Source organism: Leptosomus discolor, chromosome 11 (genome assembly GCF_034619465.1).
Source record: "Leptosomus discolor isolate bLepDis1 chromosome 11, bLepDis1.hap2, whole genome shotgun sequence".
Lineage (NCBI taxonomy): Eukaryota > Metazoa > Chordata > Aves > Leptosomiformes > Leptosomidae > Leptosomus > Leptosomus discolor.
The window spans coordinates 23,306,535-23,322,383 of record NC_141401.1 but is presented as its reverse complement, the minus strand read 5'-3'; the positions used below and the strand labels follow the sequence as shown (position 1 = coordinate 23,322,383).

General features: G+C 38.1%; 1 protein-coding gene across 1 annotated transcript in view; it reads left to right on the top strand.

Moving 5' to 3' along the window:
• The window catches only part of THSD4 (thrombospondin type 1 domain containing 4), a 292,380-nt gene that overhangs the window by 102,582 nt on the left and 173,949 nt on the right, over nucleotides 1-15,849 (top strand). Inside the window, exon 6 of the mRNA XM_086471614.1 lies at nucleotides 4,766-4,902. Coding sequence (XP_086327740.1) covers nucleotides 4,766-4,902 — 137 coding nt within the window. The remainder of the gene's footprint in view (nucleotides 1-4,765; nucleotides 4,903-15,849) is intronic.

Here is a 15,849-nt window from a genome sequence, read left to right as displayed (position 1 = left end):
GGCAACTGACTGCCTTTTTAAACATGCACACGGGTTTTAGATTTGGGTATTTTTTAAGGACATAGAAAGTTATAACTTTCTATGCTGTCATTTAACGAAATCAGCGAGGGCCACAATCCGTGCGCAATGAGAGCGGAGTGACGCACGTCCCCATGGACAGCGGCCGTTTCCCGCCTCCCGGCAGGCAGAGCCGGGCCCTCACGCCGCCGCTGCCACCCTCCCGCTGCTTTTCCCGCCCCCTGCGCTGCCCTCCCCTCCCTCAGGGTGCCGCGCAGGCGCGAGGCCGAACCTTCCAGCAGGCGGGCGGGGGGCTGGGGTGGAACTCCCCGAGCGTGGCTGGGCCAGGGTGAGCCTGAGGGAAAAAAGAGGGCATTCCGGGGCAGGGAGTATTCCTTTATTGTCCTCTTCGGTTTAGTGCCTCGTCCAGGTGTGGTCTCCCTCAGGAACGGCTGGGTTTTGGTCTGTGCTCGCAGGATCGCCTTTCAGTGCTCTCCTCCTCCCCTGAGGAGCCCCGGTGCTGCCTGAGCCCGCCTGCAGCGGCAGCCCCACGCGGCCTCCTGTCAGGGCAACAGCGCCTTGCGCTGGAAGCGTGTTGGGGGCTCGTACAAACCTGTGTTTTCATAATAGTAGGATTAAAAGTTTAGGGTTGTTCTTTGAGTGTCAGCCTGTGAACCCTGGGGGAGGACAGTTTTCCCCACGCCTGCTTGTGCTTCCCAGCAGGCGCGCGGCTGTTCCGTCCTGCCTCTCAGCCAGGCCAGCGAAGAGGCCTTAGCCTGAAAGGCTGCTGAAGAGTAGTTTGAACTCCAGCCACTGATTGTAACCTGGTAACATCTAAATCCCTCTTTTTCCCTTCAAAAAATGTGTGGGTGGGTTGCATAGTTGAATTTCTCTTCTCAAACCTGTACTGCACTGAAATTTGCATTTAAGCAGAGAAACACTTAGGGGAAATGAAATGTGTTGATATTTAATTGTGATTTAAGTTTGATCAACTAAATCACTCTTAGGAGAATAAAAGCAACTAAACGTAGGGGTTGCTCCTACCCCTTCAGTCTTGCATTCACTTTGGCTACGTCTTACTGTGCAAACCTGATAAATAGCACTTCAGAAAATCATGCTTCCTCTTTTTCCAGGTTTACACATATTTATTTTACACATGCAATGCAAAACATGTTCTGTTAACTGGAAAGCAGGTTGGTTTTTGTGCTTAATGGTGCTACTGCTGGTAGTGGTAGAGTTCAGGGTTTTTTTGTCTGTCTGGAAGGGTAATGATTTCTAAATTAGTTCCCATCTGTGGGGCTCTTGTGTCTTGGTAGGACATGTAAAAGGGTTAATTTATGGTAGAAAGTTTTCACTGCAACATCTGTTCTGCACTCAAAGGTGCAGTTTGTAATTAAACATGAGGTCTCGGTACCCTTATTGGTGAGGTGGGAGGTGGCAGAGCTGTGCTGTGGTCCCATTGTCTGGGTCTTGTTCCTTGTAAGGAAAGGTGGGAGGTAAGCTTCAACAGAAGACTTGAGAAAATCTTGCAAGTATTGCGGTTTAGACGTGCTCAGAATATCCCTGAGGTACTTATGGGTAGTTTGGCGAGGACTTTATAAGAAAGGTACTGATTTTTTTGATTTAAATACTTTTTCAGTCTGTGGAATGAAACCCAAACATTACATGTTACCAGGATTATTTACTAAAGGCACCTCCTTCAGTTAAATCAATAAGGAGTACGTCTGGCAGAACCTGTGCGGTAGCATTAAATTTCACCCAAGTTCCCTATTTAATAAAGTAGGGTAAGGTGAGAATTTCTACAAAGACTTGGTTGTGCTGAGGTGGGCCTGAGAATGAAAAGCAAATACCTTACCTTAGGAGGACACGTAAAACAGTACCTGTATAGTGAACTGTCTTAGTAACCATGTTACACTTAAAAGAGAGTCCATTTTTGAGGCGAAATGTGTCTTGCTGCTAGCTAGTTTGGAAGGTCTTCACCTAGAAGGCTTACTCTTTTCCCTGAGGTCAGATAGATCCTTTTGTAAAGTCTGGGATCAGACGACATAGCCCCCAGAAATGTTGCCTGTGTGGAATCAATCGCTTCACAGCTCGATGTTTAATTGGTGTTTTATGTCCAGTTGCCAAGCCGATAGTGTGGCTTGACCTACAGCTTCAACTATGAAACCTCAAGAGTTGTGGCAAAATACTGGGTAAGGGAGGGTGTCAAGATACACGTGAGGTTAATAGGCAATGGAGTAGTTTTTACTAGTGTAGTATCTTGTTTTACAAGGGAATTCTAAAATGTATTTGTGCTGCTGTAACTTACACATAGTAAATACACAGTTCTTACTTAAAATCCTAATGGGCAATGCCTCTCGTTCAATAGTGGCAATTCAGTTAGCAGATTTTGCTCTTCTTAGATGAAAGGGTTTTTTTTTTCAGATCTTTGACATCTGGGAACATTGTCTTTAGGTAGTAGTAATTGGTAAATGACTAATCAAGGCAGTGCCTTACAGTTGCTTGTCAAAAGAATCTGAATGTCGAAGACCAAAGAGTTTTGGGGTGAGATGCTCATACAGACTTTTATTCTGGTGTATGTTTATTGTTAAGGCTTTGTTTATTTATTTATTTAAAGTGTTTTTTTGGTACTGGTTGAAGCCAGTGGCTGTTCTAATATTTCTCTTTGTATCAGCAGGAACAGTTCCCAATAAGAAAGAACAGAAGACAAAAGTTATGAAATAAAAGTCATATTTTACAGAGCAAATAAGCTCAGTCTGCTTGCGTTGTTAATATGCTGCATTAGCAATGCAATAGGCTTACCTGTCAAATCATAACTAAAGGAAGAGATGGGCCCAGGAAAAAATACCATGCTTCAGCAGTTAATTTCTTCATCTTTCTGAGTAGCTAGGGATCTAGAAGGCAAACTGAGAATTTCAAGAATAAATATTTTTAAAGGATCAGAAACAAATGAGTGATATTAGGAGGAGGAAGAGTACAGAAATGTGACGCTTCAGGGTACTTTGAACTAAAGGGAATCAATATAGAAGATAAGGACATTTCCAGAAACTTTAAATGGCTACTTTGACTTGCTCTTGGGGAATGGGAAGATAAGAAAACGTACACTGCAGAGGTGCTGCTTGATAGCTAGTGTTGCAGGCTATAAAAATAGCACACTTTCAGACACAGAAAAGGACAAGTTGATTTCAGTTGTAATGAATCACTGAAGCTGGATTATATTTGTTTGAGAATTCTGAAATAGTTATGTTTGAAGCGACCAAGCTGCTAAGAATAATGCTCAGTTTATCATTAAAACTAAGTGTTGTACTTGGAGATTGAATTGCAGGAAATACCTCTCTTCTTTTTTTTTTTTTTTTTTAAAATAACTAAGTGAAGACCTTGGAATAATAAGCTAGTGAATGTATCTTTAAAAAGTAGCCAGTGGAAAAATTACCTATTTGAGCATGGCATGCATAGCTTCTGCAAAAAGGGAATTAGGTAAACAGATCTTTGACCTCATCTAAAATTAGTAGAGGTTTTTGAAGATCTTATGAAAGATTGCCAGATGCAATAGATGAGATATGTGAGTGGCAAACGAATCATCAAGAGTCCACTGAGTAGACTGTGACAAGTGTGTAATTGAAGTAATTACATGTATTTATTTTGTCCATTTGTTACATCTTAGGTGAAGGTTCAAAAATACACTTAAGGCAAGTAGAAAATCCTGGGAATACCACGTTTTAGCAGCTCACTTAAAGTGTATAGCATCTCATTTGACAGATTAAATAGTGGGTTTCAGTTATGTTGTAAGGGTATGAGCTGAAGCTCAGGGGAATTTTAGCTTTTGATTATGGCAGCAAGGAAAATATAGTGAAAAGAAAAAGGAATTCTGTTTGAACCTCACCACCACTGTGTAACAGTGGTACTCTTGGTTGGAAAGAAACTGAAGGCATTGTTATTTCAGTTGGTAAATAGGAGTAATGAACTGTGTGCAGCTTCAGCATGACAGATGATTTGAAAGAGAAGCACTACACAAATGTGTTAACAAACTTGATAGCCTAAGCTCTGTGGAGTGTTAAGCTGTATCTGTTTCAGTAATGCGTTTTTACAGAAGATAACTGTTTCTGGTCTTCTGTGTTCCTGTTGCCCAGAGTTCAATGGACTCATTTCCCTCTGGTTCTTGCATGCCTACAGAGAGTACAAGGTTTTGAATAATGATGCATTTTATCTGTTTTTTAAAAGTTGTTCTTTTCTTAATTTTCGTTTGAACTAAGGAATAGTCATTAAAGTGCAACTTGTAAAAATGAAGAGGAAAAATAATGGATTTTTAAAAATTTTGCATCTAACTTGTTCTATGTGTTTCTCAATGCTAAACCTTAGTGTCCTTATTTGATGTGAACTGACCGGTGACTATATGGGAGCCTAATTTGCTGCACATCTTTCTGATTACCGCGTAATTTTGTTGACACTTAGGAGTTATGAAGTGTCATCACGTGATGTTATGCTTTAAGAAGACTAGATTTGGCAAAATTTTTATAGAAGTAAAAATACTCTTGGTCATTTAGGAAACTATCTGTCATTAAAAACTGAGATACTATTTGAATTTTCATAAGGGATGTTAGCATACTTACCTGGGAATTGGTCTCTTAATCACCATTCATTTGATGTAGTCACTCACATTGCATTCACTTTGCCTCTTTGTTTCTTCTTCTCAGACCTCAGTGTTAGCTTAATGGGCTTTTCCTTGCAATGTGGCCTTTATAACGGGGACTTTTACGTCTTTCCACAGTGAAGGGAAGTCAGAAGTGTGAGCTGAATTGCCGGGCGATAGGCTACCGATTCTATGTGAGACAAGCTGAAAAGGTGATAGATGGGACACCCTGTGACCAAAACGGGACTTCAATCTGTGTGGCAGGGCAGTGCAAGGTAAGGCTACTGCCTCTAGCAAGTTTGCCTGTAGACTGTCTATGCCATATTTAATTTCTGTAAGAAGTTCGTATGACTGTGCTTGTGAAATGGTGTCTTGCACTTTGCTGCTTTTTAAATTTTTTTTTAAAAAGTTGATGTGAAAAATGTTAACTTTTATTGTTACAGGTTTTATCTCTTAACTAATGTTTCTGTCTACTGAGAACAAGGTATGGAATGCTGAAAGGCCGGACTCAGATGGTGTTCTGGCCACAATTAAGGTGACTTCCAGCGAGCTTTTCCCACATACTTAGCTTTCTACAGAAGAGGTTGTATGAAAGAATCAGAACAGAAAGATTGGAACTTTAAGAGCTCCAATAAGAGAGAAATATAAAACCTTTATGTGATTAAACTTTAGAGTGGAGATTTTTTTGTCCGTGTGCAACATAATGGTTTATTCAGTTCTGTGTTTATTTTGATTGCTTCTTAGCTGGTACTAATGTAACTTTTCTGATTGGTCTGTGTTTGCCATTTTTAGGAATCAGGTTTTACTGGCTGTCCGTTTACTCAGCAGTGATGTTCTCTTAGAAAGTACTTGAGCGAATGGCTGTTTTTCAAGGGTTTGGAAGGAGCTACTATGTTGACTTTTTGCAGTCTGCTGTATAGATTCCCTTTGTAATGAATAAATACACTACTTTCTGCAAGACGGTAGCAATTTTAAACAAAATGTTACAGTGTTTAAGGAGAAAAAGAAGTTTGTTTGTAATCCTTCAAGTAAGATTAGTGAAAGAAGGAAATTACTAGCAAGGGGTATTTGATGCTTGGCTGATGTTTCCCATATATGTTGGCAAAAGAAGCAGAAGTGGGTCAGATATGACTCATGAACTCAAATAGTGAAGGGGCAAGTTCAGTCTTGAAACTGAACATGAAACTAAATCGTTCATTTGCCAGGGGAAGTCACTTATGAATACCCGCTTTCCCTCTGCATGTTCAGATTCCTCTTGTGCACATCTGGACAATGCCGTGTATGTTTCTATTCTGTATTTCTTACTGCAAGCAAAGCCATAGCTTTGAATTTCCTTTGTAGATGATAGATCTCTATGAAGTTAATTATTCTTGAAAGTTTTCCTTGATCTCAAACTAATTCAGAAAGGGCCAGAAATTTGTTTTAATTACAGGTCTGATCTCTGACTCTGAAAACTGAAAAACAGATTTAGTATACCAGCTGTTGTATTTTCCCAATGCAAAAGCGTATACTGATACATCTGTGTTGGAGGTCTGGGATAGGAAGGAAAGGTAGTGCTCAGCAGCCTAGTAGGAAAGTGTTCTTAATTCTGGAAATCACCCATTGGCTGTGTAAAATGCCACTTCCCAAAGCTGCATATAAACAAACAGCAGGTTATGAATCCATACTGTGGATATGTAAATTTGGATTCATAGAATTGTTGAGGAATTCAGATCGTAAGGTACCTGGAAAGGTCATGTAGTTCAACACCCTGCTTGGAGCAAGGCCTGCTGTATCGGATGACTATTACGGCCTCTTCTGAGTTGAGTTTTGAACCTGTTCCAGTGTTTGAGCAACATCATGGTGGAGTCTTTTTCTTCGTATCCTATTGAAATTCCCCATATTGCAGCTTCATCCCATGGTCTCTCAACCTAGCACTGCACATCTCTGAGAATCTGACTCCACCTGCTCAGTTACCCTCCAGATAGATGTAGAAAGGAGTAAGATCTTCCCATAGCCTGCTCTTAAGGCTAGGGATTCCTAGGCTGTAGTAGTTTTTTGGTTTGTTGTTTGTTTTTCCTTTCATTTTTCCTGTGGTGTTGAAAGTAGCCCTAAAAGTCAGAATCTTGATGTCTACTTAAACTGTTTCTCAGTGATGCTTACTTAATGCTCAGGGATGTAGTCTATTGTCCTTAAAGAATTAAATAGAACCAGTTCTGTACTGGTGCTCAGTGCCTTATAAGCAATGAATTACCATGAGAAAGCTAAGGTAAAGCAGGTAAAGGCACTTTTTATTCTGTGAACTTTGTAGTGGTTCTCACTACAGCAAAGTAGAACAAAAGTGTGACAGGGAAGAAGTTGAGAGAGGTGACAGAGTCCTCATATGCAGTAATATTAATTGTACTTGCGCAGAAGGCTGAACATTGGAGGCTTTGGGAGAACATCTAGCTAAAATATTTAAAGGTTTGTATTTTTCTCTGAAGAAGAATATCCAGAAGATTAATTGAGACATTTTCCAGCTTTTTGTGTGATTAGTTCTTTTGATCTATAGCATTTCACTCCTTACTCATTACTTGCAACCTCAGTAAAATTGTAAGGTGGATATCAGCTGAAGGAGACTTGACTTGTTCGACCATGTAACAGTTGTGGTGAGATTTTGTGTGTGTGTGTAAACCACACTCTTCTTTGTTTCAGAGTTCTGAGTTAGTACTTGAAGGGAGTGTTTGGAGATACCTATGTCAAACTAAAGGAAAATACAGTATTGTTGCTTCACGGTGCTTTGAAGCACTGTCATTATTGACTCAGTTATTGCTTTTTCAGTGATTTCCATGGTTTAAGATGAGAAAGTCAGTGCTACGTGCTTGGTGAAACTTTACCTCTAAATAGTCAATAGTGCGTTTGCATTTGAGGGAGGTTGATAATGTTATGTCAGATGAGATATTCTTCATTCTTCTTAAAAGTACTTTACTTTTCAGGGTAGATTTGTCTGTATTAAAATGACTTGTTCCTTTTTTTTATCTGTTCCATATGTAAAATCTCACGTTCCTATGATTTAAGGATGAATAAATCTGATACACAAATGAATATTAAGTTGCATATATTGCCTGTCTCCTTGGACTTTGAGATTTTGTGTCCCACTTGCATAGCCAGCAAAACTATTAAAAATAAATAAAATAATTTTACTAAAAGTGATAGCATACACTGTAGAGTGAACATGGATGTAGCTGTAGAATCTAAATTAGAGAGTCAAACAATTTAAGATTTGTACTGTCAGATGCTTGAAAGAATATTTTTCTGAGAAGTTGTCAGTATTTGCAGTTAACTGAAAATGCTTCTCGAGTCATGAAGCTTATTCAAATCTTTGTAGTAGGTAGGTTTTCCTCAACTGCACATTATTTTTATTTTTTTTAAAGTCAGGTAATTGTAAGTTAAGCATGAAACAAATTCATGGTCTCTGTCACCCTCTCTTGGACATTTTGCTGCATTACCAGAATATTAATGTCATTGTGTTAAGAAACATCTGGTTTCGTTCCCAGACCATTGATTGTGGTTAGTACTTTCAGTTTACCTTATTCTTAGAAATAAAAGATGGAAAAATGTTGCTATAATAAAAATTGCTTAGAAACAGAATAAGGAATACAATAGAGACAGGTTTTACCTTCATCTGAAACAAAAACTAAACATGTATAAAGTAAGGTACTTCTCAGTTTTTAACCATTTGAAACGTTACGTAAGGCAACCACAAATAACATCAGTTAGAAGTTCTCAATATATAAAATGCAGTCACATCTGTTAACACTGAAAATACGTTAAAGAGAAGTTTTGTCTTAACATCAAAACTAGAATGTTTAATACATTAATTAATACATTTTTGAGTTGTTAACCAATGTTAGACAGAATGGCCTTTTAAAACTGAAGTATTGTTTAATCTTATCAGCAAAGATAAACTATAGCATAAGAGATCATTTTTAAAACAGTAGTATGTACAAAAGCCCTTCTTAAAGCCTGGTGGTTGTGGCCATTACGATATCATGCAGGAAGGTTAGAACAGCCCTATATTTCTCAGTACCTCTGAACAGCATCCCGGTAATCATATCCTTACTTCCAGAGAGTGTCTTTTTTCATTGTTTGCTGTTCTTTTCTTCTACTGGCCTCTAGAGTTGGAAGTAAAAACTTTGCAACTTGTCTAGCACAAGAGGTGGTATGTAAAAGCTAATTTTTCAGACACAGTCCTCTAACAAAACTTAGTGTGTCCTTATGATGAAATATCCTAATTTGTTTGTGGGTTTTCACTTTCTTATTTGCCTGTGGCATTGCAGTAACTGGCACATAATAATGTCAATACTACAAAAAAAGCTTACCTATCATTGAAATGATTATGTACTTCCTGATGTAGGCTAGGCTCTGAATTCTAAGTAAATGAAACTTTTTAAGTCAAATAATTTTAAAATAAAACTAGACAAAATAGGAAGAACTGGGTGATATTGTACCTATCCAGAAGGAAGAAGTATAACACTGATCTTGATAATCAAGTTTTATTATTTCTGTGTAAAATTATTTTTCTGCACATTTGAACAGTGTTCTTTCCGATGAATTTTGGAAAATGAACGAACTTTTACATTGACAGTCCTTTTTTTTTCCCCCAAATTTTTATTTAGTGCCACAGCTGGTTATTGCTAATATATATGCTTTGAATATGTTTCAGTATTATGAAGTAATGTCTCAGTTGTTCTAATACATTTGCTACCCCTCTCCTAACTCAAGATTTTCACAGTGCTGTTAAGTTAAAGAATGCCTACAAATGGGGCTTTTCCAACTTGCTCTTTAGCCAGAAGTGTGAGTTTTCTTGTTTTCAGATTATATTTTTCTGCTTGTTTTAAATCAATGTATCCTTTTATTTCTTCTGGAGCCAGTGGGATGATCCTAATCGGTAACTTCTAAGTTTACAGTGAGGTGGGGGTTGGTCTCTTCTCCCAAGTAACAAGTGATAGGACAAGAGGAAATGGCCTCAAGTTGCGCCAGGGGAGGTTTACATTGGACATTAGGAAAAATTTCTGTACTGAAAGAGTGGTGAAACACTGGAGCAGGCTGCCCAGGGAGGTGGTGGAGTCACCATGCCTGGAGGTGTTCAAGAAACGTGTAGCTGTGGCACTTTGGGACGTGGTTTAGTGTGCATGGTGGTGTTAGGTCAATGGTTGGACTTGATGATCTCAGAGGTCTATTCCAACCTAATGATTCTATGATTCTATATTGAAGAAGTTTTAATAAATACAGTATAAAGAAAGAATTCTTAGCAATTTTGCCCTTGACCATAGTAAATGTACCTATAGGGAAGTATGCTGCATGCATTTTTTGCATGCATCTAAGACACTTCTGCTAGAAGACGTCTTTCCCAATACTTGGGCAGGTGTGAGCACTGAGTCGTAGTTTTGGAGACATAAAAAATGTTATTTGTGAGCTGTGAAGCAAGTTGGTTTTGCAGTGATGTTAGTTACCACTCAGTGGCGCACTTTACAAAACTATTATTTAGCATTTCACATGACACTTCGTTTGGGTATCTTTCAAAGGTTCCTGAAACAACTATTTTCTTTCTCCTGATTTTTGTATTACATTTTCTCTTGCATTGTAGTTTGTTTTCATCTTCCAGTTAGCTTCTGTATATAACTGAAAATATCTGAGGAGTTTTACAAAGCACACAGTGAGTAACTTCAGTAGCAAAATGACTATAGAGATTTTATTTGCCTAATAGACCCAATTGCATAAGATGTTGAAATCCTTGCAAACTTTACAGGGAGGTGACTTAAGTCAGCTGTAGGAAGTATAGCCAAGCCTGCTAAATCTCCATCAGAAAAACATGATTAGGCAAGGAGCTCCCATTTGGAACTTTTCTGACGTGCAGTAGTGTCCAAGTGACAGAGCTATAAGTGGCATTATTGGTTTAAGGTAAGGAAGCCTTAATGGCTGTAGGTTCAGAGTAACAGATCAGAATGATAAGAACTCTCTTCTTTCCATAAATTAGGGTTATTCTCATAACTCATGTGTGTTGGAATATAGAGTAGTCTTGTGGTTGTTCTTGTAAAGGTAAATAATCTGTTTTCAATAGGAATCTCAACTTACTTGTGTAATGTTTCAGTGCTGACACCGAAAAAAAGGGTTTGGGGCAGATTTGGGGTTTTTTGTGTGCACACGCTTTCTTAAAGTTGTAGCCAGACTTTTCTCCTTTCTCTATCATCTTCTCTTCAGTTTGTAGGTTCTTCTGAGCAACTCTGTACAGTGCTAGATTCTGTGAAGCTTTTCTGGTTGTTCCTCAGCGATTATAGTGTTCATTTTTCATCAATAATAGTGTAAGGAATAACGTAGTACCTGGATTAGTACAGCAGAAGCAGAGGCACATGGATATCTGTACCTGTCCTTCAGCTGAATTACAGAAAATGTTTGTGGTTGCTTGTTCATCTTGTTTGGTTGCTCAGAAGAGGGGGATGTATCCTTCACTGCACAGACACTTTGAAAAGCTCTGTGTCTTGAGATACGAAGACTTTGAAAGCAGCCTGAGGAACTGTACCAAATGAAACATTGGTCTGAGCCTCAGTGTCATGCTCTGGCCATCAGTACTTTGGTGTTAGCCTAACTAGCACAAAAGCTGGTGTCCAGCATTGTTTGTATTTGAGGAGGACCAATGCAGTGAACCGTTGCTAGTTATTTGACCTTATCCTAAAAGTGGGCCTTGAAATAGTGAATTACTGATACTGTTTTTACTGTGGGAGCCGCTGTGTTAAGAGGTTGCATGCTGCCGAGAATTGTCACTAGCGCTTTGCCCAGGATATGATTGCACACAGGGTAGGTCTATGGAATTGGAGAACTAAGTTATGCAGCCTACTGGCATTCAGATGCTGAAATACATTTCAGAATCCAATGAAAATTACATCCCTAGTTTGTTAATGTTCAAGGCTTCCCTTTTTTTTAATTTTTTGTTTGGTTTAGCAGCTGAGGACACTGAGCTCAAGACCTTTTCGAGGTGTAGGTAGGATGCACTCAAAGAGGCAAAAATCAGCATTTTGCCAGATTTTTATTTAGTTTTGCTCATGGAGCCTCTGTTGAGGCTTTTTCTTTCAAGAAAAATGGTTGGTCTGTAAAATATACCGTAAAAGTGAAAAACTATATTTACAATAGAATATGCTCTCCTGCTCTCTGCCTTTTCATGTATACAATTATAATTTCTTGGCCATGGGAAATAGGATTCTTCATTTGTTCTCTTCATAATGACTTGCTAATGACAAGCATTGCACTGGGAAACACCTGCCTGGCATTAATAAGTTGTTAATGGAAGAAACAGGTTCCTGGGAGCTAAGAAATAACTCCTTTTGCCACTTCCTCCCTTTGTTTGCATAGTTTTCTGTTAAATGTTTTACAGAGTAAGTGAGCCTCTGCAAGGTTTCTTGACCTCACTGTCTGAAAAATCTTTCTGCCTTCCTCCATTTATCAAGCAACACTAAAATTTTTTGGGGTGTATGTTCTTTGGCTGTGACCTAATGTAAATTACTTCTGGTAGCTGATACACAGCAGGTGCAATCATGGCATGTAAAAGATACCAAAAGGATAACTTTACCACCTTTGAACTGAGCTAAAATGATGTAAAATCTGATGATAGGAAGTTGTGAATAGCAAACATTCAAGTCAGTTAAGGTCAAACAAAATGAGTAAGCACTAGGTCTGTGTATTTGTTCTGCTCCCCTCCTTTATCAGCCTCTTGGCCTGAGAAAGATCTCGTTCTCTGAAGGATGGGTCTCCTCACTCTTCCGCGAGTTCTGCACTCTTCAGTCTGATTATAAATAACCCAGTAATACAGATGTTACCAGGGTCAGATATTACTTACAATGAATTTAACATATTTATCCAGCCCATATAGTACAGCATTTGTGCTGGTGCTGTGTTCTATGGGTTTTTTTCCCCCAGTTTTAAGACAGTTATGGAGGTGACAAACTGTTCTTGATTCAGTTTAAGATAACACAATAAGGTATGGAATAAGCCCCACTGAAATAACCTTAGGGAGGCATGAAAATTTTTAATAAATTTAATTTAATGTGAGTGAATTTATATAAGAGTTGCATGTCATAATTGTGTACATAACCTTTTTTTTTTTTTGGCTCCAGCGTTTGGAACCCTAAAGCAAGATTTCACTGTTTTGTTGAGCTACAGCCTGACAAGAAACTTGTGAAAAGACATCACATAGTTCAACAGCATTAAAATTTGGCTTGCAGCTCAAAGTACTGAAGAAAAATGTTATCACTGTACGTTAAAATGTTTTCACCGGAGCTGCTGGGAAAAAGTAAACTAAAATACTTATGCTAGAAAAAGCCTGATTAAACAGACATTTTCTTAAGTGATAAAAAATTCCAGTGTCAAAATACCTGAGGTAAAATCTCAATCTTGAAAAATGTCCTAATCAGAATTAAAAAAATTAAATACTTTGTAAAATGTCATTTATCATTTCAAGTTCCATAGCATATCAATAGAATGTATAATAAAGGGTAGTTGATGCTTATAATTGTATGAAATATATTCCTTCTTTTAAATCAAATAATCTAGATCATTTTCTTAAACAGCAAAGAGGAAACTTTCCCTATGTAACTGAAGATTTAAGTAATAAAATACTGGAACTTCCAATTATATCTTACTGTGTTACACAATTATATAAAAATAAATTTGAATAAAAACTTTAAAATTAAAAAAAACCCCACCAAACTCAACAAACCTAAAATGTTTTTACAGAATGTCTTCACTCCGCTTTTAAATATTGTGCATAGCGTTTTGCTTGGAAAATGTTTGCTTTGCTTCAATTTGAAGCAAATATAGATGAAGTTCACCATAGACTGGCTAACCCAAATTCTGATTATCTCTTTGCTCCACTCTGTGTCTCTGTTTTCCTGTCAAATGGGGTCAATAATGTATAACCTGCCTATCTGAAGCAGCTTGAGACATAGGAAAGTAAAGGAGTTGTGTGTAGCTTTAATTTATTCTTACTTCTGCAATCTAAAAAGGTAGAATGTAATCCTTAATCTGCAGTATGCATCTGTCTTCATAGGATGGATAACAGTGTCAGAAAATACATATCAGATTTGAGCTTAATTGTATCATTACAAAAATAGTTCTGAAAGCAAATGCTATTATCATTATAATGATTGTGACACAATTAAGGAATGTTACTACATTTGAAGTACTCTTCTCTCTGAACTAGTTTCAAAACAGTACATTTAAAAAAAAATCCAAAATAAAGCTAAAAATATTTAAAGTTTTCAAGAATGCTGGGGATAATAGAAAATTAGAATGTTGCACGTGGTTGGGCCTTGTTTTTTCCCCTGATTAAACAGATTGATATATATCAGGCTGCAAGTAAAGCCAGGTTGATTTGTTAATCTGGCAGTGTTCCTAGCATGGAATAATCAAATGATCACTCTTGGGTGCTGCTGCCTTTCTCTAGGTCTAGCGTTGAGTGTATACTCTCTTCTTCAGTCCCTGACTGCAAGACAGCTGATGATTCTAGCAGCTCAAAAGTAAACCAACCTCTGTAATTCCCTACCAGTTTTTTCTGTTCCTATCTTTTAGACCTCTTTTCATCATTTTAGTGTAATATCTTTTAGTTTTGACTTTCTTCTTTAAAGTTTCCCTTTTTCCTTGAAGCTGTTCATAGTAACTTTAAGTGTGTTTCTGAGGTCTACAACTGGCAGCGTTTGCTGGGTAGGGAGTGAAGGAGGTGAACGTGATTGTTTTGAGTGCACAGTACAACCAGCAGTGCACGCAATTAGTAATCCTCCCAGTAGTGTCGTGTTCTGCACCTAATATGCTTTTAAAGAAGCAAGGTGGAGTCCTGTAATATACTACTGTCAAAGGATGCTGAGAGTGTTTATTAAGAAACATTCAGTAACACACCAGTCCCGTAACATGGTTGTTCATAAAGAAACCTGAGCTCTTGATCACTGGTTCTCCTTCTGATTACTGTTTCTGCCATGATGTGGAATTTAAGTGTAGACAAGAAAAAAGGAGTATGGATAAAATACAAAATAAGTAAGTGATCTTAACACTACTCCTTTTTCTCAGTCCCTTTCCAGAGTGTTCATGAATGTATTCTAACAAAACTGGCTATGATAGCCTGTAGTAAGGTAGCTTGCAGCACAGTACCGTGTTCACAAAAGAAGCAAACTGATAAAGATCTATGTACTCTGTACTGTGTTGAGGTGGAAGTGGTTTATGTGGTGTGTCTTAATGCAGGAATTGCTAGTTTATAGTTAATGAGTTTTAAATAACCGAGAGAACCAAATATGTTGTGTGTTACGTTACAGCAGTTCAAAGAGAAAAAAAACCACGAAGAAATTCAGCCAGTTAAAATTCATTTGAGGGAGATGGGAAAGCAGTTGAGAAAACGAGAATCATGTAGCTAGTGCAAGACCCCTCTTCTGAGGTTAAATAGCAGAAGGAAACAGAGTAATTTAGATTTTATTGCAAAGAAACAAAGAGGGCTGCAGCAGAAATACTGTTCTGAAACTCAGATGTGAGAGATCTATTTAACACCTGGACAAGCAAGCAATGTGGGAGAAGGTTATTAAGAAGGGGACTGACTCTGTAAATATTCATTCTTGTTCTCCTATTTAGAGCATGGATGAAAACTTTGCAATTATTCCTAAATTATAAATGATAACATTAAAAAAAATCCTGATTCGTGTTTTTAGTTACAGAATTTTTCTGTTAATTGGCTGGATTACATTTCTTGTGCTAAAGATCAGAGCTTGGAAATGTTCAAGCCATTTGACTTTCAGCATCTTATTGTGGTGCTTAGGTTGTGATTCCCAAAAAGGGCTTCTAGATTTCTCTCTGCAGAATTTCTAGAGATCCTGGCACCTTGATTAGATGCCTAAAACTAGACATGGTCAGCAGTTCCCCAGTAGGCAGAGTGGTATTTTGGCTTATTCTCTGTGCTGTTTTTATGTCAGTAGAGGCTGTGTTGCACAGTCAGTTCAGGATTGGGCTGCGTCAGTTTTCTGCCATTGTCCCAGAGAAATACTGGCTAGGGGAACTTTCTCACAGCAGGGGGTGTGTTATCTGAGGCACAAAAATTAAAATGGAGAAACTGTGTTCTAGAAATTATTCTTGTCTGGTAGTGTTTATACTAGAAGATAGTCACTGTAAACAACCACAAATTATTTTGTCATGATAAACATAGGAAAAGCCAGGGGGGAAAAAAACAACCT